This window comes from Eulemur rufifrons, chromosome 7 (genome assembly GCF_041146395.1).
Source record: "Eulemur rufifrons isolate Redbay chromosome 7, OSU_ERuf_1, whole genome shotgun sequence".
Classification (NCBI taxonomy): Eukaryota; Metazoa; Chordata; class Mammalia; order Primates; family Lemuridae; genus Eulemur; species Eulemur rufifrons.
Window position 1 is genome coordinate 251,051,783 of NC_090989.1, and position 25,090 is coordinate 251,076,872.

General features: G+C 40.6%; 1 protein-coding gene across 1 annotated transcript in view; it reads left to right on the plus strand.

Annotated features, from left to right (window-relative positions):
• The first annotated feature begins 429 nt into the window (after nucleotides 1–429).
• Nucleotides 430–25,090, plus strand: part of UBE2R2 (ubiquitin conjugating enzyme E2 R2) — an 87,988-nt gene continuing 63,327 nt past the window's right edge. The window contains exon 1 of the mRNA XM_069476521.1: nucleotides 430–1,164. Coding sequence (XP_069332622.1) covers nucleotides 988–1,164 — 177 coding nt within the window. The 5' untranslated portion in view covers nucleotides 430–987. The remainder of the gene's footprint in view (nucleotides 1,165–25,090) is intronic.

Here is a 25,090-nt window from a genome sequence, read left to right on the forward strand (position 1 = left end):
GCTCCTCTGAGGACGGCTGCAGAGGCCCTTGGATATGCATAGGGGGAAGACGCCGAGAGGTGTAGGACCTGTGGTCCCTTCCGGTGCACGCCTTTGGAACTGCAGCGTCCAGCCACACAACCGTCACTTTGGGGCCCAGGTGATCCCGGCAGCCTGCCCAAGGCCCCACTGCCGCTTGGCCCTTTAAGGGCGGGGGACACGCGCTGGCGTCACAAAGAGCCGCCACAGCTGGGGCGGGAGGAGAGGAGGCGGGGAAGTAGGAGGAGGAGGAGGTGGAGGAGGGCGAGGCGGGCGGGGGAGGGAGGGGCGCGCGCACGCGCGTCGGGCAGCCAGCCGCCGAGAGCCGCCCCCCTCCCGGCGTGCGCCCCTCCTTCCTCCCTCCCTCCCTCCCTTCTTCTCGGCTCCGTCGCTCCCGCGGTGCGAGGCGCTCTCGCTCTTCTCCTCCTCCTCCTCCTCCGCCGTCGCCCCTCCCCCCGCGCAGCCGCCGCCGCCACCGCCGCCGCGAGACCCCAGCGCGCCGCGCTCCCCCCTCCCTCTCTGGCCCCGCGCGCCCTCCTGCCCCTGCGGCCCCCGAGGAGAACAAGAGGGCGAGCGAGCGCGGCGCTCCCGGGCCGGCCTGGCCCCCTCGCTTCACCATCGCCGGCCCTCCGCCGCCTTCCTCCGCTTCCACCTTCTCTCCCCCCCCCCAAGTTGAGGCCCCCTCCGGGGGGGGGAGGCCCGGGACCAGGAGCGAATTCCCCTAACTCCCTCAACCCCTTCCCCCACCCGGCCGGAGTGTGAGGAGAAGGGCCCGGCCCGGCCCGCGTCGTGTGGGAGGAGGACCCCGGGCGGGCCCACGGGCCGTCTGGGGCCTGGTCCGGCCCGCCGGCTGTGTAAAGACAGGGACCCGGGGCGGCCCGGCCCGAGGGCGAGCGGAGGGGAGGGGCCTGGTCCGGCCCGGCCGGTGCGTGAGGACTGGGGCCCCGGCCCGGCGCCGTCACCGCCGCGATGGCCCAGCAGCAGATGACCAGCTCGCAAAAGGCCCTGATGCTCGAGCTGAAATCCCTGCAGGAGGAACCGGTGGAGGGCTTCCGGATCACCCTGGTGGATGAGTCCGACCTCTACAACTGGGAGGTGGCCATCTTCGGACCCCCTAACACCCTCTACGAAGGCGGCTACTTCAAGGTACCCCCACCCCCATCCCGGACCTGGCTTCCCGGCCGAGGCCTCTGCTTCCCTTCGCTTTCGGCTGCTTTTGGGGCAAGGAGTGTGAGCACGGGTGAATGGAGGGGGCTTCTCATCTAGGCAGCCCCCTCCCCCATACGTGGAGGCAGGAAGGCCTTGCTCACCAAGTCCCTTTTCTTTGTCATGGGGGCGGGGGCGGGAGCGGGAGGGCAGACTGCACCGAGAAATGGGAAAGCCTCTTAGGTTAGGGTAGTGGCTACTGGAGGAGGGCTGTCTTTGTTTCCCCAGCTGTGGGAGAATGGAAAGAGAGGTGGTCTGTCTTTCCTTTCTCGTCTTCCTTTCAGAACCCTCCCTGCGCAGGCTGGAACTGCCCCAGAGGGCAGGGTGACCTGCACTTACAAGATTGGACTTTTGTTTTTGGGGAGCTGAGGATGGGGGACAGGCGTTAGTGTCATTCCAGAAGCTACCTAGTGCCCTGACATTTTGAGGATTTTTTGGGCTTCCTGGTTGTTGGTAGTGCCAACTTTGCATTCCAATGGGCGGTAGTGAAGAATAGGACCTTAGGGGTGGTTAAAAAAAAAGAAAAGAAAAGAAAAGAAAAAGGGTGCCAGCGTCTCCTTGCCATTATCCACTGGAGGGAACTTTATTTTAGCCGTCTTTCTGTCCTCATTCTCCATTTACCTCTGTCAGTGCTTTTTTCAGAATGCCCTTTGTCCTCACCCAGCTACCAACTTTACTAGCCTTTTTTTCCTACGTGTAGAAATATCCAAACAGGGTGGAACGTGTCATGTGGGGAGATTGATAGTTTCCCACTTTAGGGAGACAAAATTGAAACCTTTGGCTCGGGTGGTTAACTCTGGCAAATGGGGTGGTCTTACAGGTGAAAAGTATCATCTGAGGTGAGATGGCTTCTCAGTGGGGGTTGGCTCCTTAGCGACCACAGACATTGTTTCTGTTGATTTCCATGATTTTAGAACAGTGGTTATCATTACAGAATCCAGTGTTTTGTTTTTGTTGTTTTGTTTTAACTCCAAGGTAGATAACTTGGAAATGGTTTTTTTTGTTTTGTTTTTGCTTTGGTGTTTTTGTGGTGTTTTTGTAGGGAGGAATCACGCAGATTGAAGACTCGAATGTTTTAAATGGTGGGGGCAGAGAGAAGAAATGAATGCCTAGGAATCCATTTAATTTTATTTTTTTTTGTTTTCAAAATTAAGTAAAATAGGCCAGTGAGTCAATTTTAGTTTGTTTTGAAGGGAGGGGTTGTCTTGGCACAAGTTTTAAATGAGTATGTTAGTCATGTAGTTGTGATGTGTATTTTTAGGATTACCCAATTACTTAACTCTTGTTTTCTACCCTTCTAAAGGTAGAAACCTTAGTTTCAGGCTTGAAATTGGGTCAGCTTTGTAGAAAATGGGATTGATACAGGAATGTTTAATATTCATGCCTGTGATAGTCACTGACTACCTAGTAAAAGCAAATTTTTAGAATCTTATGTAAGAGCAGTACCCTTACCAACAGTTAAACTTCATCTTTTATGTTAATAGTTAGCAAACACTATACTTTTCCCATGTAGATATTTAAAATTACTAAGTAAACAGATAAGTTATTAGTGACAAACTGCAAAAGGTATTGTGTGTCCATGTTGAGGCAAATTCATATGTCAAATACAAATTTTCATTTATAGATACTGGGAAAATTAGTTGTACAAAATAGAATTTATGTGGTGACTTTTCTAGCAAAGCATTGTTTAGCAAAATCTACTGACTAACTTTAGTGGAATGAAGTTTAATTTCCAAAAAGTATCATTGTTTGGTACAACTAATAGTTAAGGTAAATGGCTATCAGTTAGAATAATCTCACTCCAAGGTTTGTTAAAAAAAAAAAAAATACAAACTGTATGTGAAAGAAAATAATGGTTGCAAATTGTAATATTTTTGTCTGAGTTAACTGGGAGAGGAGTGTGGAGAACCCTCTGTGTGGAATAGGTAGTATTGAAGGATCCCCTGTGGTATACACTGATTAAATTAAATACTTTAAAACTTCAGTCCTGTTTAAAAGAATGATTTTAATTTCCAATTTCGTTGTATGTGTAGATTTCTTCATTTTTGAGTGTTTTTACCTTAAATTCTGTATGAAAATTCGTAAACAGGTTTTATGTTTCATTCTTGTGTGAGAAGTTTGTTCAATTGCATTTCTTCTACTTTTTCCCTTATTGTATGGCCTTTTGTCCCATTAATCCGTCGTTGGAAAAAGGCAAATTTATGGTCATGAGCAGTTAGCACTGGGATAAGTCTAAAACCATTGTTTTTTATTTCACTGCTTTTGTCTTAAAACAAGGCTTTTAGTGTGTTCCACTACAGCTGCAGTTAAAAGTTGGCACAGAGCTTTCTCTACCACTCTTCTCCCTTTTCAAATGTTAGTCCTGGAACATTTAGTATAATTTATTTTAAAGTTAAACTCTTTTCTCTATTTGGCATAATCATTTCTGAAGGCAGTGGGACTGCCAGTCATTCTTTAAATTTTTTATAATATAACACTTTTAACTTTTTACATACTGATAGGTTTTTAACATCTTTTCCTCCCTGAATTAATTGGCTCCAGAATGTTTTAACCACAGGATCTGCGTTGGAGACATGAGACCTGTATTTCACAAATTTTTTTTTTTTTTTTTTTGCTTTGTCCTGCTTTTGCTTATTTAATATCTGTAATCTGTGGGATTGTTAGCTTTGGGGAGTATGGATGTAGGAGTGGCAAAGGTAGTTTTTCCTTGTTACATATATTATAGTATCTGTTTTGGCCTTGCTATCTTTTTGTCCAGTTTATTGATCTGATTGACATACTATCTGAATTTCCTTGCTTCCTTGAATTTTTCCCCTAGGGGTCAATCGCTCACAAGAAACAAAGTAGGAGATGACTTAGAACACTGAGAATACCTCTGAACTTATTTTGTTACTGTGTCAATTTTATGTTACAGTAAAAATAAATTGTTGATCAAGTCAACAGTTAATGAAGACTTTTTAACAAATTTACTTCCTTTCCATTAGTAGGAACTGTCTTTTCAAATAACTCCTGATAATGACCATAACTTAGTGCGGGTGTTTTGGTCCTTGGAACTCCTGCAGTATTTATCTAAAACCATCATAGCAGTGAGGATATATAGAGTCAGAAACCGGGAGTGCCTCTTTCATGATATGCGTAATGTAAAAATTTAAATGATATAGAAAGCTTAAGCTATTTCAGTTAACTTTTTGTAGTTTTGATTTTATTCTGATTAAGGTAATGAAATATAGGTGTGTTCCATTTTTTAGTGAATTCCAAACTGATAATTCAGAAAGCATTTGTTATATACTCAAAAGTATTCCTTACTAGAACACTTCTTTATTAGACTTAACACTAATTTATATTAAAGAAACTCTTAAATAATTTTTTTTTAAATAAGGAAATATGCATGATTTCTTACGCTTCATTTGTTCAGGAAAAAAAAAATTAATCTATTTTCTGTCGTCTGTCCTCCTCAAAAAGCCCCACACCAGACTTAACCTACCTGCCAATGTCATTTATATTTTAGTATACTCTATTTTATGGCTCTTTAATTCTTTTTTTTTTTTTTTGGAGACAGAGTCTAACTCTGTTTCCTGGACTAGAGTGCCATGGCGTCAGCCTACTCAAACTCCTGGGCTCAAGCAATCCTCCTGCCTCAGCCTCCCAAGTAGCTGGGACTATGGGCCTTTGCCAGCATGCCTGGCTAATTTTTTTTCTTCTATTTTTAGTTGCCTGGCTAATTTCTTTCTTTTTTTAGTGGAGATGGGATCTCACTCTTGCTGAGACGGGTCTCAACTCCTGAGCTCAAGTGATCTTCCTGCCTCAGCCTCCCAGAGTGCTGGGATTACAGCATGAGCCACCATGCTGGCCAATAATTTTTTTTTTTTATAACACCAGCATCACTGTCTTAGATTTGATAAAATAAGGATTATTTCTTGCTGGAATAAGGATTATTTCTTACTGGAATAAAGGATTTGAGCCCTAATAAATACTTTACAGCATGTTGAGTCCTCTTTCTTCAGATTTGTTGTTAGGAAACAGTATTTATTGAGCACTTATTAACAGCAAAGCATTTATAGGAAAATTGCTCCCTTACAGATAGTAAGGTAACCTATTAGGACACTGATAACCTTAGAGCTTTTATGAATGATATTTATAAAAATCTCTGTGAAGACTTTAAAATATAGAAATGTGAGCTATAGGTGTTATTGATGCAATTGTAAATGGTAATTAAAAGCAAAGCTTTTAAAGCTTTAAGGCTGGTTAGAGCATTTGTCAACATAACAACTATTCATCATGATAAAATATTCTGTTCCATCTTTACAACTTACTATTAGTGATCCCCATCTAAGGTTCCAGAAGAACATGTCTGTTGAAGACAGGTAAGATAAAGGAGGCCATCCAGCAAATTGGTCTACCTTTGTTAATTTAGTTATAGGAAAATAACAGTGAGGAAGAGTTATAAATTCAGGGTTTAGGACTGCAGAACTCTAACTTGCTTAAAGATAATTTTCAAAAGGTTTAATTCTTTATGTTCTTGGACTTCTTTTGGACTGCTTTACATACAGCTACCTAGATGTCTGAGTATGCTTGAGCCTCCTTGGTTGTGTTTTGTCAACACAGGACTAATTTATTTCAACTTTATTCAGTGAGAAATTGTTATTCAGAGATTATGCTTATATATCTCTGAGTTGATAGTGAATGAAATGGTAGAAACTAAATTGAAGAAGTAAATTTAATTCAGATTGCCCAGGTTTGGTATTGTTTAAAAGATCTTCCAGCCAGGCGTGGTGGCTCATGCCTTTAACCCTGGCACTCTGGGAGGCCCAGACAGGAGGATCACTTGAGCTCAAGAGTTCAAGACCAGCCTCAGCAAGAGCAAGACCACATCTGTACTAAAAATAGAAAGAAATTAGCCAGACAACTAAAAATGGAAAAAATTAGCTGGGTGTGGTGGCACAGGCCTGTCGTCCCAGCTACTTGGAAGGCTGAGGCAGGAGGATCACTTGAGCCCAGGAGTTTGAGGTTGCTCTGAGCTAGGCTGATGCTACGACACTGTAGCCTGGGCAACAGAGTGAGACCCTGTCTCAAAAGAAAAAAAAAAGATCTTCCATATGAGAATTGGAAAATCCAGATGTTGGAATATATATTTAAGATGGAAAGTGAATAGTCCCCTTTAAATATCTTTACTTGATTTGTTTTAGTAACAAATATGTATAAAAATATTTTGGTTATTGTCTTAGTTTAGGCTCTTACAAAAAATTACCATAGACTGGGTGACTTGTGAACAATAGAAATTTATTTCTCAAAGTTCTGGAGGCTAGAAGTCAGAGATCATGGTTGGGGCCCTTTTCTGGGTTGCAGATAACTTTTCCTTGGAGTAAGAGAGGTACCTAGCGCTCTTCCTCTTCCTACAAGTACACTAATCTCATGAGGAGGCTTCACCCTCATGACCAAATTACCTCCCAAAAGCCTCACCTCCTACCATCCTGTTGGGGGATGGGGCACAAACATGCAGTCCATAACAGTTATAATACAAATAATAAGTTAAATTTCTGTTGTGAACTTACTAGCAAGGTAAATAGAATGGGCACTTAAAAAATGCTAAAACTTAGAATGCCGTATCTATAATGGATATATGGTATTACCTTTAGGATAGTAATGTAGGTGTCGATAGCTAACATTTATTAAGTCCTTACTATGTGCCACATTATTTACTGAGAGTATATTATGTAATCCTCCTGTGAGGTGGTTACTTTTACTCTGATTTTATATTTAGGGAGCTCCTTTGGCCTGCCCTTGGGTCTTCAGCTAGAAAGTTGCACAGGTAAATCAAGTTTTTACACCAGACTGTTTGAGTGCCCGTGCTATTAACTGAGATCTTTGACCATTTAGGATGATGTCCGAGGTTATAAAAGTGGAGCTTTAAGAAAATCAAATTCATGGAGTGTTTAATAAAATACTGTTTTAAATTTTACTTAAGTTTAAAGGTCACAAGGGTAATTCTCTGCCCCTTCCAATTATGGGGAGTGACCGTTTTGATGACTTTGGTTCATGTCTCTTAAATCTAGAAAAATTGGATTTTTAAAGTCTTGAAATGGAAAAAATTTAAAAATCTTGGACTACTTGAGTAAGAGAATGATAAATCACATTACAGAAGGATTTTTTTTTATTAGAAAATTGATTTCTGGCCGGGCGCGGTGGCTCACGCCTGTAATCCTAGCACTCTGGGAGGCCGAGGCGGGTGGATCGCTCGAGGTCAGGAGTTCGAGACCAGCCTGAGCAAGAGTGAGACCCCGTCTCTACTAAAAATAGAAAGAAATTATATGGGCAACTAAAATATATATATACAAAAAATTAGCCGGGCATCGTGGCGCATGCCTGTAGTCCCAGCTACTTGGGAGGCTGAGGCAGTAGGATCGCTTGAGCCCAGGAGTTTGAGGTTGCTGTGAGCTAGGCTGACGCCACGGCACTCACACTAGCCCGGGCAACAGAGTGAGACTCTGTCTCAAAAAAAAAAAAAAAAAAAAAAGAAAATTGATTTCTTTCTTTCTTTCTTTTTTTTTGAGACAGTCTTACTCTATTGCCCAGGCTAGAGTGCTGTGGCAGCAGCCTAGCGCAAGCGATCCTCCTGCCTCAGCCTCCCAAGTAGCTGAGACTGCAGGGATGCGCCACCAGGCCTGGCTGATTTTTTCTATATATGTTTTTAGTGGTCCATATAATTTCTTTCTATTTTTAGTAGAAACGGGGTCTTGCTCTTGCTCAGGCTGGTCTTGAGCTCCTGGGCTCAAACTATGCACCCGCCTCGGCCTCCCTGAGTGCTAGGATTACAGGTGCTAGCCACCGCGCCGGCCCAAATTGATTTCTTTAATAGCAACGTTCCTGTTACTTTAAAGGGAGAGTGGGAATGGTGCTAGTGTTCAGAAATATAAGTCTAAGAAATTGGTTTTGGGATTAAAAAGGATGATAAAATACCTTTGAAGTGAAAGGATGATAAAGGGAGTTACATTTCTCAATACAGTATTGGTTTATGCTTTCAAAATAATAATGGCTTGATACTTTTCTAAATATATTTAAGCACCATAGGGGAAACCTGAGCACAGGAAAATGTTTCTTGGTATTATTTCAGTTGAATCTAGTGAGTGGTATTTTTTATCTCTATTACAGCATCCTTAGATCAGTGCCATAGTTTTAATCTAGTTTGTATTTTGATTTCCAGATTTCATAATTCTTTAGTTATCTGTTTCGCTTATTTGCTGCATGGGCAGCTGATGTTTAATTTGAGGGATAAATCCCATAAAATAATTCAGATTGTGTGGCTTCTTTAATGACATGCGTAGTGAGACTTTAAACATTGAGTGATTATTACCTGGTTGAAAATAACCATGGCTCCATTTACAAGATAATATTTAGAATTGGCAAAGTTATAAAAACTTGGAAAATATGTAGTAGTCTTTTGTAGAAATAGAATGGCTTAGGAAAACAGATTCCATACCCCCGCCTGCCGCAGGGTCTCACTCTGTTGCCTGGGCTAGAGTTAAGTGGCATCATCATAGCTCACTGCAACTTCCAACTCTCTGGGCTCAAGTGATCCTTTTGTCTCAGTCTCCTAAGTAGCTGGGACTATAGACATGTGACCATACCTGGTTGATTTTTGTTTATTTTTTTAGAGGTGGGGGTCTCTCCATGTTGCTCAGGCTGGTCTTGAACTCCTGGCTTCAAGTGATCTTTCTGCTTCAGCTTCCCAAAGTGCTAGGATTACAGGTGTGAGCCACCTTGCCTGGCCAGAAAACAGATTTTTAAATTTGCTTATAACCATATCTGATACATAATAAGGCAAAACAAAAAAAGTTTGGTTACTCAAAAGAATATTTTCCTCCATATAGTTTAAAACTTTTCTTTTGAAATTGTTGCCAGAGGCATAGGTAAACTTTGTCTAATACTTTATATGCATGTGTCATTTTTGACTAAATAATACTATTAATCAGATTATTAACTTTATTCACAAGAATTGAATCTGAATCACTTTCAGATGATAAAAAACAAAATAGAGTCCTAACTAAAGCAATAAGGATTTGCCACAAATTAAAACATTAAGAAGAATGTGGGCCAGGCACGGTGGCTCATGACTGCGATCCTAACTCTGGGAGGCTGAGGTGGGTGGATTGTTTGCGCTCAGGAGTTTGAGACCAGCCTGAGCAAGAGCGAGACCCTGTCTCTACTAAAAATACAAAGAAATTATATGGACAACTAAAAAATTATACAGGAAAAAATTAGCCGGGCATGGTGGCGCATGCCTGTAGTCCCAGCTACTCGGGAGGCTGAGGCAGGAGGATTGGTTGAGCCCAGGAGTTTGAGGTTGCTGTGAGCTAGGCTGATGCCATGGCACTCTAGCCTGGGCAACAGTGTGAGACTCTGTCTCAAAAAAAAAAAAAAAAAGAATGTGCAATATGCTCTGATGGCAGTTCTCAAAAAAGGATTACTGAGTTGTTTTGAACAATGGTAGTGCAGCACGTTGAAGGGAGTGTGTAGCCAGTCTTCTGAGGTGTTTACTTGAAAGGGGGCAAAGGTCATGTGAGTTCTGGTAGTTGGGTTTAAAAAAACAAAACAAGGCCGGGCCGGTGGCTCACGCCTGTAATCCTAGCACTCTGGGAGTCAGAGGTGGGTGGATGGCTCAAGGTCAGGAGTTCGAGACCAGCCTGAGCAAGAGCGAGACCCTGTCTCTACTAAAAATAGAAAGAAATTATCTGGCCAACTAAAATATATATAGAAAACATTAGCCGGGCATGGTGGCACATGCCTGTAGTCCCAGCTACTCGGGAGGCTGAGGCGGTAGGATCGCTTAAGCCCAGGAGTTTGAGGTTGCTGTGAGCTAGGCTGACGCCACGGTACTCACTCTAGCCTGGGCAACAAAGCAAGACTCTGTCTCAGAAAACAAACAAACAAACAAACAAACATTTTTTCTGAAGTTGCTCTTTTATTGGTAAATTGTGGCATAAGTTATGTATGGAGAGATTCCCTAGATAAAAACAGTACAAGTGAGTGGGAAACTGGAAAAGAAGTTACATGAGGATGTGTAAGTACTGTATTAAGGAAACTGATTGTATATAGCTCAGAAATTTTTTTTCTATTGTGACTGAACCTAGTAGTGTGTGTTTTTTGTTTTACAGTTCGTAGGGAAGAAACAATGTGAGTTTATGTAAACTTTCAGAAATGAACTCTTTAAAAAATACTGATGGGTCTTATCTTTGAATTACTTTAGCATTTGGCATAGGACCTAAAATAGTTGATACTTAATCTGTTTTTTGGTCACATCCTTTGAGACTAAGCTCTCCTTTTTTGACATTCTGCATGCAATTTCAAGGAATTACTGATGTCTGAATTTTCTCTACAGACCTCAGATGATTTTGCCCCCAGTCTAGAATATAGCAGTAGACTAGTGACTAAATATTTAGACTGTTCAATTCCTCCAGTTGTGCTGTCCCTTTGCGGAAGAAATTGGATTTTATTTGGGGGTTTTCTATTAGTGACATTTTATCTGGTTGCCAGGTTGCCTCAATTCGAACTAATGTTCCTGGTGACTGAAGGTTTAGCTAAAAATTTATTATGACTGAAATCTTGGTTATATAGTTAATATAGAAAATTAAGATCTTTATGTAGGGCTCTTCCTGTAATTAAACTTATTTAGGGGAAGGTTGAAATTCTAGAGCAGTGATAATGAGAAACATTAGCAGAACCTGCTAACAGTAGCAACCTTGACTTGTTGTAGTCCCATGAAGATAAAGATTGCTTAACCTCATTTGGAAAATCTAATGAACAAAACATTGGACAAGTCTTAACCCAACAACAACAAAAAAAACCGAACCCCGTTCTGTTTTAGCCATAAATTTTAGGCTACTGAAAGAAGTTAAAATCTTTTTTTAAAGCAGACTAGAGCCAGGTGCAGGGGCTCGCGCCTGTAGTCCCAACTACTCGGGTGGTTGAGGAGAGAGGATAGATCCCTTGAGCTCAAGGAGCCTGGGCAACATGGCAAGATAGCGAGACGCATCTCTTAAAAAACTTTTTTTTTTTTTTTTTTTTTTTTTGGAGACAAGGTCTTACACTGTTGCCAGGGCTAGAGTGCAGTGACGTCGTCATAGCTCACTGTAGCCTCAAACTCCTGGGCTCAAGATCCTGCTGCCTCAGCCTCCCAGTAGCTGGAACTACAGGCATATGACACCATGACCAGCTAATTTTTTCTGTTTTTCTTAGAAATGGGTCTCCATCTTGATCAGGCTGGTCTCAATCTCCTCATTTGAAGCACTCCTGACCTCAAGTGATCCTCCCACCTCTGCCTCCCGAAGTGCTAGGATTACAGGTGTTAGCCACCTTGCCCAGCCCCCCCCAAAACAAAAAACAACTTAAAAAGCATACTAGAAGTGCATTTTAGAAGATAAGTGCAGAATTTCTTACAAAGCAGAGAATTTTAAAATAGTGATTATAAGTATTATGAATATTCTACTGGTTCTTCATACGTTAAATGAATTAGAATGGTTAGGAAAGTACTTTTTTTTTTTTTTTTAGCACCATGCATTGTGCATTCAAGAAAAGCACATCTTTATAGCTGTACTTGGGCTTTGATAATACTCTGCAGGCATTCATTTTGTTAAAGAAGATTCTTGGTGAAGTTCATCTAAATGTGTTTTTCTTCCATCTGTAATATATATATAAAGTCTTGTAATTATAGAAGTTTACATCTTGCCCATTCCTTTTACCTGTTTACGTTGGGTGAATTAATTGTTATTAATAAAACTGTAATCTGACCTATCCATGTCAAAAATTTAAAAAAAGGAAAGAAAGCTATCAGTTCATCTTCTGCAACATTAAGTACAAATTCCTTTGTGTGGCATAGAATGCCCTTTATGATCTGTCCTTGCTTCCTTTTCCAACTCTATTTGGTTATTGCCTCATAGGTAGTCTTTGAAGGTGCCATTGCCTAAGCTATTTTCTGTCTGGAATGCTTTTTCCGATTTTTCTCATGCTCCCTTTAGTCTGGTGAATGCCAACTTATATTTTAAGACCTGATTCACTGTGAATAACCTCTTGAAAACTTCTTGGGTTCTTCTCTACTGTTCCCCCCCCCCCCCCCCCCCCCCCGCCCCATTAGATTGTTTTAAAACAAACCCCAGACATCATATCCTTTCATCCCTAAATACTTCAGTCCCTAAAGATAAGGACTCTTTTTAAAAAACATTGTATTATTCTTAACACTTACTAAAAAAAGCAGTAATTACTTAATATACTCTAATATCCAGTCAGTGCTTAGACTTCTCCAGTTGTCTCACAGATAGATATACTTTTAAGTTCATTTGTTTGAATTAGGATGCAAAATAAAGTCACAATTGCATTAGGTTGATATGCCTCTTAAGACTTTCTTGATCTGTAAATTTCCCTTCCCTCTTTTTCTTTTTTAAATAACTGGTTAATATATAATTCACATACCATACAATTCACCTATGTAAATGTGCAATTCAGTGGTTTTTAGTATACTCCCAGAGTTCTATGACCATCCCCACAATACATTTTATTTTTTCTTATTTATTTATTTATTTTTTTGAGACAGAGTCTCACTTTGTTACCCAGGCTAGAGTGAGTGCCATGGCGTCAGCCTAGCTCACAGCAACCTCAAACTCCTGGGGTCAAGCGATCCTACTGCCTCAGCCTCCCAAGTAGCTGGGACTACAGGCATGTGCCACCATGCCCGGCTAATTTTTTCTATATATATTTTAGTTGGCCCGCAATACATTTTAAAACATGTTCATTACCCAAAAAAGAAACTTAATACCCATTAACAGTCACTCCCTATTTCTCCTCAAGCCCTAGGCAACTACTATATATATATATATATATATATTTTTTTTTTTTTTAAGAGATGAGGTCTTGCTATGTTGCCCATGCTGCAATACAGTGGCTGTTTTCAGGTGTGATCATGGTCCATTATATCTGAAACTCCTGGGCTCAAATGAGACTCCTGCCCCATGCTCCTGAGTAAGCTGGGAGTACAGGCACGCACTGCTGCACCCTTCTCTGCCAGTCCGCTTTCTGTGACTATAGATTTGCCTGTTCTGGTCATTTCCTATAATTGGAATCATATAATATGTTCTTTGTGATTGGCTTCTTTTACTAAGCATAATGTTTTGGAGGTTCATTCATATTGTGGCATGAATCAGTACTTCATTTTTATTAAATTTCCATTGTGTGGACATTTTATCCATTCATCAGTTGGACAGTTGAGTTGTTTTCCATGTATATAGGTATTAGTGGGGACATACGGTTTCATTTCTCTTGGGTATTTACCTAGAATTAGAATTGCTGGGTCAAATGATAAGTCTGTTTAGCCATTTGAGGAACTGCCAGACTCTTTTTTTTTTTTTTTTTTTTGAGACAGAGTCTTGCTCTGTCACTTTGGCTGGAGTGCCATGGTGTCAGCTACCTAACAGCAACCTCAAACTCCTGCCTCAGCCTCCACCAGTAGCTGGAACTACAGGCATGTGCCACCACACCTGGCTAATTTTTTCTATTTTTAGTTGTCTGGCTAATGTATTTCTATTTTTAGTAGAGATGGGGTCTTGCTCTTGCTGAGGCTGGTTTTGAATTCCTGACCTCAAGCGGTCCTCCCCCCTTGGCCTCCCAGAGTACTAAGGTTACAGGTGTGAATGTGTGAGCCACCACACCCAGCCCAGACTCTTTTCTATAATAGCTCTATCATTTTACATTTCCATCAGCAGTATATGAGGGTTCTAATTTCTCTACATCCTCACCAACATATCCTCTTTTTTTTTTAAATTAATTAATGTGTTGGCAATTGAATATATTTAACTGCTGTTTTCAGTTTTAAGGAATTCACTGTTGGACTGGTTAATTTATTTTTTTTTTATTTTTTATTTTTTTGGAGACAGTTTCATTCTGTTGCCTGGGCTAGAGTGCCCGTGGCGTCAGCCTCGCTCCCAGCAACCTCAAACTCCTGGGCTTAAGCGATCCTACCGCCTCAGCCTCCCGAGTAGCTGGGACTACAGGCATGTGCCACCATGCCCGGCTAATGTTTTCTATATATATTTTAGTTGGCCAGATAATTTCTTTCTATTTTTAGTAGAGACAGGGTCTCACTCTTGCTCAGGCTGGTCTCGAACTCCTGACCTTGAGCCATCCACCCGCCTCGGCCTCCCAGAGTGCTAGGATTACAGGCGTGAGCCACCGTGCCCGGCCAAGGGACATACTTTTACATATCTTTTTATACTTTAGTGGATTTACTGGATTAAAGTGTATGTGTATTTAAATTTTATTAGTCAAATTCTCTTTCAAAAATTGTTAATTTATATTCCATAATGTAACATATGTAGGTATTCTCAAACTATAGTTTTACAAATTTGATAAATCAGCCTTTATGATGGTGTTTTTAATAGTAAATGAAATTTCTTTATTTGATTGTTTTTAAAAGTTTTATAGAAACAGGGTCTTGCCATGTTGCCCAGGCTGGTCTATTTTTTTTTTTTTTTTTTTTTGAGATAGAGCCTCCTCTGTTGCCCAGGCTAGAGTGCCATGGCGGCAGCCTCGCTCACACCAGCCTCAAACTCCTGGGCTCAAGCAATCCTCCTGCCTCTCAGCCTCCTGAGTAGCTGGGACTACAGGCATGCGCCACCATGCCCGGTTAATTTTTTCTATATATACTTTTAGCTGTCCATATAATTTCTTTCTATTTTTAGTAGAGACGGGGTCCTGCTTTTGCTCAGGCTGGTCTCGAACTCCTGAGCTCAAATGATCCACCCGCTTCGGACTCCCAGAGTGCTAGGATTACAGGCATGAGCCACTGCGCCCGGCCCCCAGGCTGGCCTTGAACTCCTGGGCTCAAGTGATCCTCTTGCCTCAGCCTACCAATGTGCTGGTATTACAGGAATGAGCCACCATGCCTGGCCTTAATTGTGAATGAAATTTAATTGTGGGTGAAATTTAGCTTCCTTTAATGTTATCGGCCATTTATAATACTTATACGAGTTTTCTGTACTTATGCCTTGCCCATTTTTCTTTTGGTTGCCTTTTATATTTTTAGACTAGATTAAAGGCTCCTTGTATAAAGGAGTTAGTCATTTGTCATAGTATCACATGTTGCAAATACCTTTTCCCTATGTATCATTTATTAATGATGTAATTTAAAATATTAACTTGTGCTTGGAATTCTGTTCAAAGTTAAACACAAAGACAAACATAGAAAAAATTGTGTTATCATTGTCATGACAGAGTAGAAGAGTTTGTAGGCTTTAGAGTAAGCCCTCCTAAAACATTGTCACATGGGTTATTTGTATCCTTTGAACAAACTTAATGTGCAAGCTGATACAGAGGTATCTATATTGTTCTGTATAAGTGGTAATAACAGTTTTTTTTAATAAAATAAAATGTTGATCCTCAGTTACAAGCTCACACATTTGTTGTAGAAAATTCTAAAAGTTCCTAAAGCTATGAAGGAAAAAAGTTATTTATGATGATGCTATCCAGGCTGGCTGCGGTGGCTCACATCTGTAATCTAAGCATTCTGGGAAACTGAGGTGGGAGGATTGTTTGAGGTCAGGATTTCAAGACCAACCTGAGCAAGAGCAAGACCCTTTCTCTACTAAAAATAGAAAAAATAAGCCGGGCATTGTGGTGCATGCCTGTAGTCCAGCTACCCAGGAGGCTGAGGCAGGAGGATTGCTTGAGCCCAGGAGTTAGAGGTTACAGTGAGTTATGGTGACAACACTGCACTCTAGCCTGGGTGAGACAGCAAGACTCTGTCTCAGAAAAAAAACAACAAAAAAATGCTATCCAGAAATATTTTAAATATTCTGAAGTAGGTTATATTTCATCTAAAAAGTTTTGACATAGTAATCCATTTTTAAAGTTAACAACTTTTTCAATATTTTTCCAAATATCTATACTTTAACCATTTCTCTTGTGTTCGACTCTGGAGATTATTTATTTATTTATTTGAGACAGAATCTCGTTTTGTTGCCCAGGCTAGAGTGCTGTGGTGTCAGCCTAGCTCACAGCAACCTCAAACTCCTGGGCTAAAGTGATCCTTCTGCCTCAGCCTCCTGAATAGCTGGGACTACAGGCATGTGCCTTCATACCTGGCTAATTTTTTCTATTTTTAGTAGAGATGGGGTCTTGTTCTTGCTCAGGCTGGTCTCGAATGCCTGAGTTCAAGTCATCCTCCCAGAGTGCTAGAATTATAGGGATGAGCCATGCCTGGCCTTTGTTTTGCTTTCTAAACAATGCTATGGTGAACATATTTTTGTATGTGTGGTTATATGTTTCTTACATAAGTTTCTCATACTAGGTCAAAGGTTATGAACATCTACATGTTATCATGTTTAGAGAAGTTATTTTGAACTGTTGTTGATTGACAAGGTAAAGTGCAACATTAAAAATGCTCATTTTCTGGAGGGCGAAGAAACCACTAAAGAGGTGGCTACTATGGACAGACAGTTAAAGGAACTACCATAGCCAAAACAATTTTGAAAATGAACAACAAAGTTGGAAGACTCAAAATATCCAATTTTAAGATGTACTGTCTCACGTCTGTAATCCTAGCACTCTGGGAGGCCGAGGTGGGCGGATTGTTTGAGCTCAGGAGTTCGAGACCAGCCTGAGCAAGAGCAAGACCCCGTCTCTACTAAAAATAGAAAGAAAATTATATAGACAGCTAAAAATATATGTAGAAAAATTAGCCGGGCATGGTGGCACATGCCTGTAGTCCCAGCTACTTGGGAGGCTAAGGCAGAAGGATCACTTGAGCCTAGGAGTTTGAAGTTGCTGTGAGCTACGCTAACACCATGGCACTCTAGCCTGGGCAACAGAATGAGACTGTGTCTCCAAAAAAAAAATAAAAAAGACAGTGTGGTCTTGGCTAAGGGAACAGAACAGAATAGAGAATCCAGAAATACAGTTACCCAAAGTCAGCTGATTTTTATTTATTTTATTTATTTATTTATTTATTTATTTTTTTGAGACAGAGTCTTGCTTTGTTGCCCTGGCTAGAGTGCCGTGGCGTCAGCCTAGCTCACAGCAACCTCAAACTCCTGGGCTTAAGCGATCCTTCTGCCTCAGCCTCCCAAGTAGCTGGGACTACAGGCATGCGCCGCCATGCCCGGCTAATTTTTTCTATATATATTTTAGTTGTCCATATAGTTTCTTTCTATTTTTAGTAGAGACGGGGTCTCGCTCTTGCTCAGGCTGGTCTTGAACTCCTGACTTTGAGCGATCCACCCACCTCGGCCTCCCAGAGTGCTAGGATTACAGGCGTGATATTTATTTATTTTTTTAATTTTTTTTTTTTGACAAAGGTCCAAATGTAATTCAATGGAGAAAAGAGAATTGGTGTTGGAAGAACTAGACATCCATATGTAGAAAAGTGAGCTTCATTAGCTGGGTGGGTAGTGCACAACTACTCATGAGACTGAGGTGGGAGGATGGCTGGAGTCCAGTAGTTTGAGTCTGTAGTGTGCCATGATCACACCTGTAAATAGCTTCTGCACTGTAGCCTGGGCAATATAACAACAAGACTTCGTCTCTTAAAAGAGTGAAAGATTTAAATAGATGCTTCACTAAAGAAGGTGTTTAGATGGCCAGTAAGTATATGCAGAGACGCTCAACATCAGTCATTAGGGAAATGTAAATCAAAACTACAATCAGTGAAGGACAATTTACATACTTACTGGAATGGCTGAAATAAAAAAATGCTATACTGACAGTGCCACGTGTTGATGAGGTTGTGAATTAACAGGAACTCATACTACTGGTCGGAATGCAGAATGGTACCAGGTACTCTGGAAAAGTCTGGCAGTTTATTAGAGAGCTAAATGTACAATTGCCATATATCCCAACAATCCCACTTCTAGGAATTTATTTTAGAGCAACTTAAACTTAATGTTCACACAAAAATCTGTACCTGAATGTTTATAGTGGCACTATTCATAATTGCTAGAAACTGGAAGCAACTTTAATTTTTTTTCGATTGGTGAATGGATAGGCAAACTAGTATATCCATGTTGTAGAATACTGTTCAGCAATAAAAAGGAACCAAGTATTGATACCTCAGTAACAAGGATAAGTATCAGAGGCATTATGGCAATCTCATAAAGTTACATTCTGAGTGATTCCATTTACATGACATTGTGAAAAAGACAAAACTGTAGGGACAGATAACGGATCAGTGATTGCTAGGCCTTAGGAGTTGTGGGAAGAGTTTTACTACAAAGGGGCAGTGCCAGGGGATTCTTTGGGTTGTTGGAATTGTTTTGTATACTATTTATGGTGGTTACAAAATCTGTGTACATGTTAAAACTTACAAAAGTATACACCAAGAAAATGAATACTGCTATAAGTAACTATTAAAAGAAATTGCAGAATGGTTTTGTTATATTTTCTGAGGGCTTGCATAGCTGCACCAGTTTCAGAGATTGAGCAAAAAGTTTAATATTGGGGACTATTTAAGGAAGCTACTATCTAGGCTATTGCTGGGATCAGCATTCATTCAGTCATGTGTCCTGTGTTTACATCTACAATTACTCTCTGTCAGGATCAGCATTATAAATATCATGAAGAGGTGAAATTTTATTAAACCCTTGATTTTCAATTAAGAAAAGGATTCTGGGATTTTAAACATTGATAATGCTTATTAGCTAACTAGAAAATAAACAAAATGCAAAGAATACAGTGCTGACGTTTTATTGTATTTTAAAAGTGCCCTGCAGTCTAACCTTATGTAAGAACCAAAATTAGTTTATGGTGTTTCATATAGTGTTTATAGTTTGAAGAGACCATAGTGATCATCTAATTTTACAAATAAGGACATTAAAGCCTAGGGAAGGAATAATGGCAGAGGCATTGTTGTAGAGCTAACCATACAACCCAGAAATTTCTAAATTCCTGTATAAAAATTAGAAAATGTCAGGTTTTCTTATGCTTGATTCATTGAATCAGTGATAGTAATCACTGATCAGAAATTATTTAATACCCTTTGGTTGAACTTTAAATTCTTTTGTAGTTTTTTAAAAGGCAAGTTCATGGAGATAATCGTTTACATACAACAAAATTAATCATTTTTAGGTGTATACTTGTATGAATTTTGATAGATGCATGGTCATACCCAGTTTTTTTGTTTGTGGGGAAGAAAAAGTGACTGAAATAGGCTGGGCAGCAGAGGGGCTCACAACCTGTAATCCTAGCAATTTGGGAGGCTGAGGCAGGAGGTTGGCTTGAGGCCAGGAATTTCAGACCAGGCTGAGCAAGAGTAAGACCCTATCTCTACTAAAAATAGAAAAAAATAGCCAGGCGTGGTAGTTCGTGCCTGTAGTCCCAGCTCCTGGGGAGGCTGAGGCAGGAGGATCGCTTCAGCCCAGGAGTTTGAGGTTGTAGTGAGCTAGGCTGACACCTGGGTACTCTGGCAGGATGACAGAGTGAGACTGTCTCAAAAAAAAAAAGGACTGAACCAGTAGGGCAATTTTTGTATCATACTTGTGTGTGTGAAAACAAAGCCAGATTGTTTTTTTCTCCTCAAAATTGGAGGAAAAGGCTCTGAGGATTATTTAAAAGTTATTAGTTGTGTAGTACAGTGAATCCACATTAATTTGAATTTTACATATATGAAATTTATGACAGTTTCTAACAAGAGCTCAATGGTTCACTTCAGCATTACTTATAATAAAAATGTTTTCTAAGAATGGAAGATTATGGGAGAAAAGATATTTACACTTCATTTATCACTTTTCAGATACCTTAAAAAATTATTTATTTATTTATTTTTAGTTTTTTGAAACAGAGTCTTGCTCTGTTACCCAGGCTAGAGTGCCCTGGCGTAGGCCTAGATCACAGCAACCTCAAACGCCTCGGCTCAAGGGATCCTTCTGTCTCTGCCTCCCAAGTAGCTGGAACTATAGGCACGTGCCACCATGCCAAGCTAATTTTTTCTATTTTTAGTTGCCTGGCTAATTTATTTTCTATTTTTAGTAGAGATAGGGTCTCATTCTTGCTCAGGCTGGTCTCGAATTCCTGAACTCAAGCAATCCTCCGGCCTTGGCCTCCCAGAGTGCTAGGGTTACAAGCGTGAGCCACCTCGCTCGGCCTCCTTTCAGACACATTTAATGACATAATAGCTTTTTATTTTGATTGTGGTAAAATGTAACATTTACCATTTTAACCATTTTTAAGAGTACAATTTAATGACATAAAATAGTACATCTGCAGCATAGTGTAATCAGCATCATGATCCGTTTCCTGAACTTTTTCATCATTCCAAACTGAAACACTGAGCCGATTAAACAGTAACTCTCAGGCCGGTGCAGTGGCTCATGCCTGTAATCCTAGCACTCTGGGAGGCCGAGCCTGGGGGATCATTTGAGCTCAGGAGTTCAAGACCAGCCTGAGCAAGAGCGAGACCCCATCTCTACTAAAAAAAAATGGGAAGAAATTAGCCGGCCAACTAAAAATATATAGAAAAAATTAGGTGGGCATGGTGGCACATGCCTGTAATCTCAGCTACTTGGGAAGCTGAGGCAGTAGGATTGCTTGAGCCTAGGAGTTTGAGGTTGCTGTGAGCTAGGCTGATGCCACGGCACTCTAGCCTAGGCAACAGAGTGAGACTCTGTCTCAAAAACAAAACAAACAAAATAGTAACTCCCTATTCTCCCTTTGTGTATTCTAGGAACCTCATACAAGTGGAATCATGTATTTGTTCTTTCATGTCTGAGTTATTTCACTTAGTATAGTGATTTCAAGATTGATCCCATGTTGTAGCATATCTCAGAATTTCATTCGTTTTTATGGCTTAATAACATTCAATTGATTGTATAATTCATTTGTAGATGGATGTGTGGGTTGTTTCCACCTTTTTTTTTTTTTTATGGTGAATAATGCTTTTCTCTCTTGGATGTTGCAAGTGTTTGATTAGACTCCAGAGTTCCAAAATAGTTACTTCAGAGAGATCCTAACAGCTCAGTAGTACAATATTTAATAGTTTGGGTGGAGGGTCAGATTCCTGGAGCTTCTTATTCCACCATTTTCCATGACATCGTCACTATATTAGTTATTAAATAGTTACTATTTAACATTTAATTATACTTATGGTACATGTTCATTATGAAAAATTAGAAAATGTACATAAGCAAATAGAAAAAGAAAAATTACCCATGATCCCATTTTCCAGAGTAATGTTTCCAAATATATATATATAGGGATCATACTACAGAAACTATTTTGTAATATGGTTTTTAACTTACTATGTTGTGCCCGGGTGCAGTGGTTCACACCTGTAATCCTAGGACTCTGGGAGACCAAGGCAGGACGATCGCTTGAGCTTAGGAGTTCAGGACCAGCCTGAGCTGAGACTCCATTGCTACTAAAAATAGTAAAAAAAAATTAGCCAGATGTGGTGGTGTGTGCCTGGAGGCCCAGCTACTTGGGAGGCTGAGGCAAGAGGATCTCTTGAGCCCAGGAGTTTGAGGTTGCTGTGAGCTAGGCTGGGTAGTGTAGGTATTTAATGCCAGTATCTTTCAGGTGAATCTTCAGTTATGTAGAAATTAAGGGCAGGAGAAAAAGTAAAGGGAGGCAGATTTCATTCAGTTTAAGTAGGGATGCCCAATATTTAGTGCTTTCCATAAAGATTAAAATATTAATATTTTTGGGAAGTGATGAATTTTTCGTCCCTAGTGATGGTCAAATGCATTTTGGATGACACTTAGGAGCAGTGTTCTGAGAGTGTATTAAGCATCTGATGAGTGGTTACACGGCTTTAGAATTATGTGTGAACTTTTAAAAAATACAGGTTCCTGGGCTTCACCTCACATTTTATAGAGTCAGAATCTTATGGTGGTAGACTGGGAATCTCTAGGTGATTCTTAAGTTCATGAAGCAAGGTTCCTGTTCCTGGGATTCAGTATGATTCTATGATTTGCTTTATTTTATGAATAGAATGCCTTTGTGTTCCAAAGATGCGTACTGTACCTGTAAGTTCTTTTCTAGTTTTGTTTTTTTTTTAAAGACAGGGTTTTGCTCTGTCACCCAGGCTGGAGTACAATGGGCTGATCATAACGCACTGTAATGTCTAACTCCTGGGCTCAAGCAATCCTCCCACCTCAGCCTCCTGAGTAGTTTGGGACTGCAGGTGTGCGCCACCACATTTGGCTAATATATTTTATTTTATTTTATTTTATTTTTTTGAAACAGAGTCTCGCTCTGTTGCCCTGGCTAGAGTGCTGTGGCGTCAGCCTAGCTCACAGCAACCTCAAACTCCTGGGCTTAAGCAATCCTTCTGCCTCTGCCTCCTGAGTAGCTGGGACTACAGGCATGGTGCCACCGTGCCCGGCTAATTTTTCTATATATATTTTTAGCTGTCCATATAATTTCTTTCTATTTTTAGTAGAGACGGGGGTCCTGCTCTTGCTCAGGCTGGTCTCGAACTCCTGACCTCGAGCGATCCTCCTGCCTCGGCCTCCCAGAGTGCTAGGATTACAGGCGTGAGCCACAACGCCCGGCCTTGGCTAATTTTTAAATGTTTTGTAGAGACGAAGTCTTGCTGTATTGTACAGGCTGACACCATGGTTTAGTTTTATCTATTTTTCAAGTGCATAAAAGTGAAAAGTAATTTCACTTTTATTTCCTTCTTTATTAGTTTGTTATGATTCCTGTAATTATTTTAGTGATTTCAGGGTTCCTCATACTAAGCACATTTGTGGCAGATAATTCTTTGTTGTGAGGGGCTGTCCTGTGCGTTGTAGGATGTTCAGCAGCATCCTTTGCCTCTACCCATTTGATACTACCAGCACCCCCTACTCCACGTTGTGACAACCAAAAATGTCTTGAGATACTGACAAATGTCCCCTGAGGGAGCAAAATCACACCTGTTTTGGGATCACTGCTCTTGATATTTCATTTCTTTACTTTTTCTATTTTCTTTAAAGAGACAAAAAGTCTTGCTGTGTTGCCCAGGCTGGACTTGAACTCCTGAGCTCAGGTGATCTTTCTGCCTCAGCCTCTTGAGTAGCTAGGACTATAGGTGCATACTATCACACCCAGCTACTTTTTAAGTTTTTATTTATTTTTGTAAAGGACAGGGTCTTGTGTTGCTCAGGCTAGTCTCCAATTCCTGGCCTCAAGTGAGGTTCCTGCCCCAGCCCTCCAAAGCTCTCTGATTATAGGCATGATCCTCAGTACTAAGGCTTTTTTTTTTTTAAACATCCTTAGCAAACATCCACACTCCCAGGTCAAGAAATAGAACTTGTGCTGGGTGCAGTGGCTCACACCTGTAGTCCCAGCACTTAGAGAGGCTGAGATGGGAGCCTCGCTTGAGGCCAGTCTGGGCAACATAGCAAGACCCACAAAAAACCAAAAAAATTAACCAGGCAGGGGGTTGCACACCTGCAGTCCCAGCTGCTCAGGAGGGTAAGGCAGGAGGATCACTTGAGCACAGGTGTTTGAGGTTATAGTGAACTATGATTATGCTATGGCACTCCAGCCATAGAATAGGGCAACAGAGTGAGACCCTGTCTCTAAAAAAAAAAAAAAAAGGAAAAAAAAAATCCTCATTAATTTCTCCCATATTACACAATAATCTCAGAATAGTGGTGCTCATGTTACCACTAACAGTATGATTACTAAGAATAGTTGCATAAATTCTTTGCATATGCTGTCCCCATCCCCCCTTATATCTATACTGTATCTATATTGTCAGATTCTATGGTGACTGCATACCATTTTCTCTTTTAACCTTTTTTGTTTTTAGTTCTGTAAGCAATTATAGTTCAGTGATTGGCATATTTTTTCTGTGAAAGGCTGGGTAGCCGATGCTTTTAAGTTTTGTGGACTGGCCGGGCGCGGTGGCTCATGCCCATAATCCTAGCACTCTGCGAGGCCAAGGCGGGCGGATTGGTTGAGCTCAGGAGTTGGAGACCAGCCTGAGTAAGAGCGAGACCCCCGTCTCTACTAAAAATAGAAAGAAATTATATGGGCAGCTAAAAATATATATATATAGAAAAATTAGCCGAGCATGGTGGCACATGCCTGTAGTCCCAGCTGCTCGGGAGTCTGAGGCAGGAGGATCGCTTGAGCCCAGGAGTTTGAGGTTGCTGTGAGCTGGGCTGACACCACGGCACTCTACCCCGGGCAACAAAATGAGACTCTGTCTCAAAAAAAAAAAAAAAAAAAAAAAAAAAAAAAAAAAAGTTTTGTGGACTAAGAGGCAAAATGAAATATGTTTTAATATTACAAGTGAGAACAAATTTCCACAAATCGTTAGTGACAAAATTCAGAATACAGATAATTAAGTATATATTCTTTGTAATGCAGGTCTACTAATGAGAATGTAATTAATTTTGGGGTGATGGATAGTGTTTCACTTAATAAAGTTATTTATTTTCATTAAAATGGATTGCTAATGTTGACTTCTGATGAGATTTCCTTTTTGGAAATGTTTTTTACACATATTGGTACTGCCAGATACAGATACTAGTACATGGGCCTATGGTTTTCTTTGGGATGTTTATTGTGTGGAAGGCAGCTATAGAATTCTGGTACATTTTTCGCTTGATATTTGCCTTTTAGCATGTCATTATGATATAGATTAATCACTACCTGTTGAAGGTTAGATGGAAGCTCCTTAATTGCACAGTTTATATGTAAACTGGCTGTGTACTTGGCTAAAGATCCGAAAAACACGGTTGAAATTGCAGTTTGAGCTCAGAAAATACATCCGTAGTAAATTTAGGTGGAAATGGACACTTCTTGATTTAACTTTTGTGTAACACAGGAAGTGTATGAAGCTGTTTGACATTACTTATGATTCAAACAATGTTGGTTGTCATCCAGATATTTTAGGTTT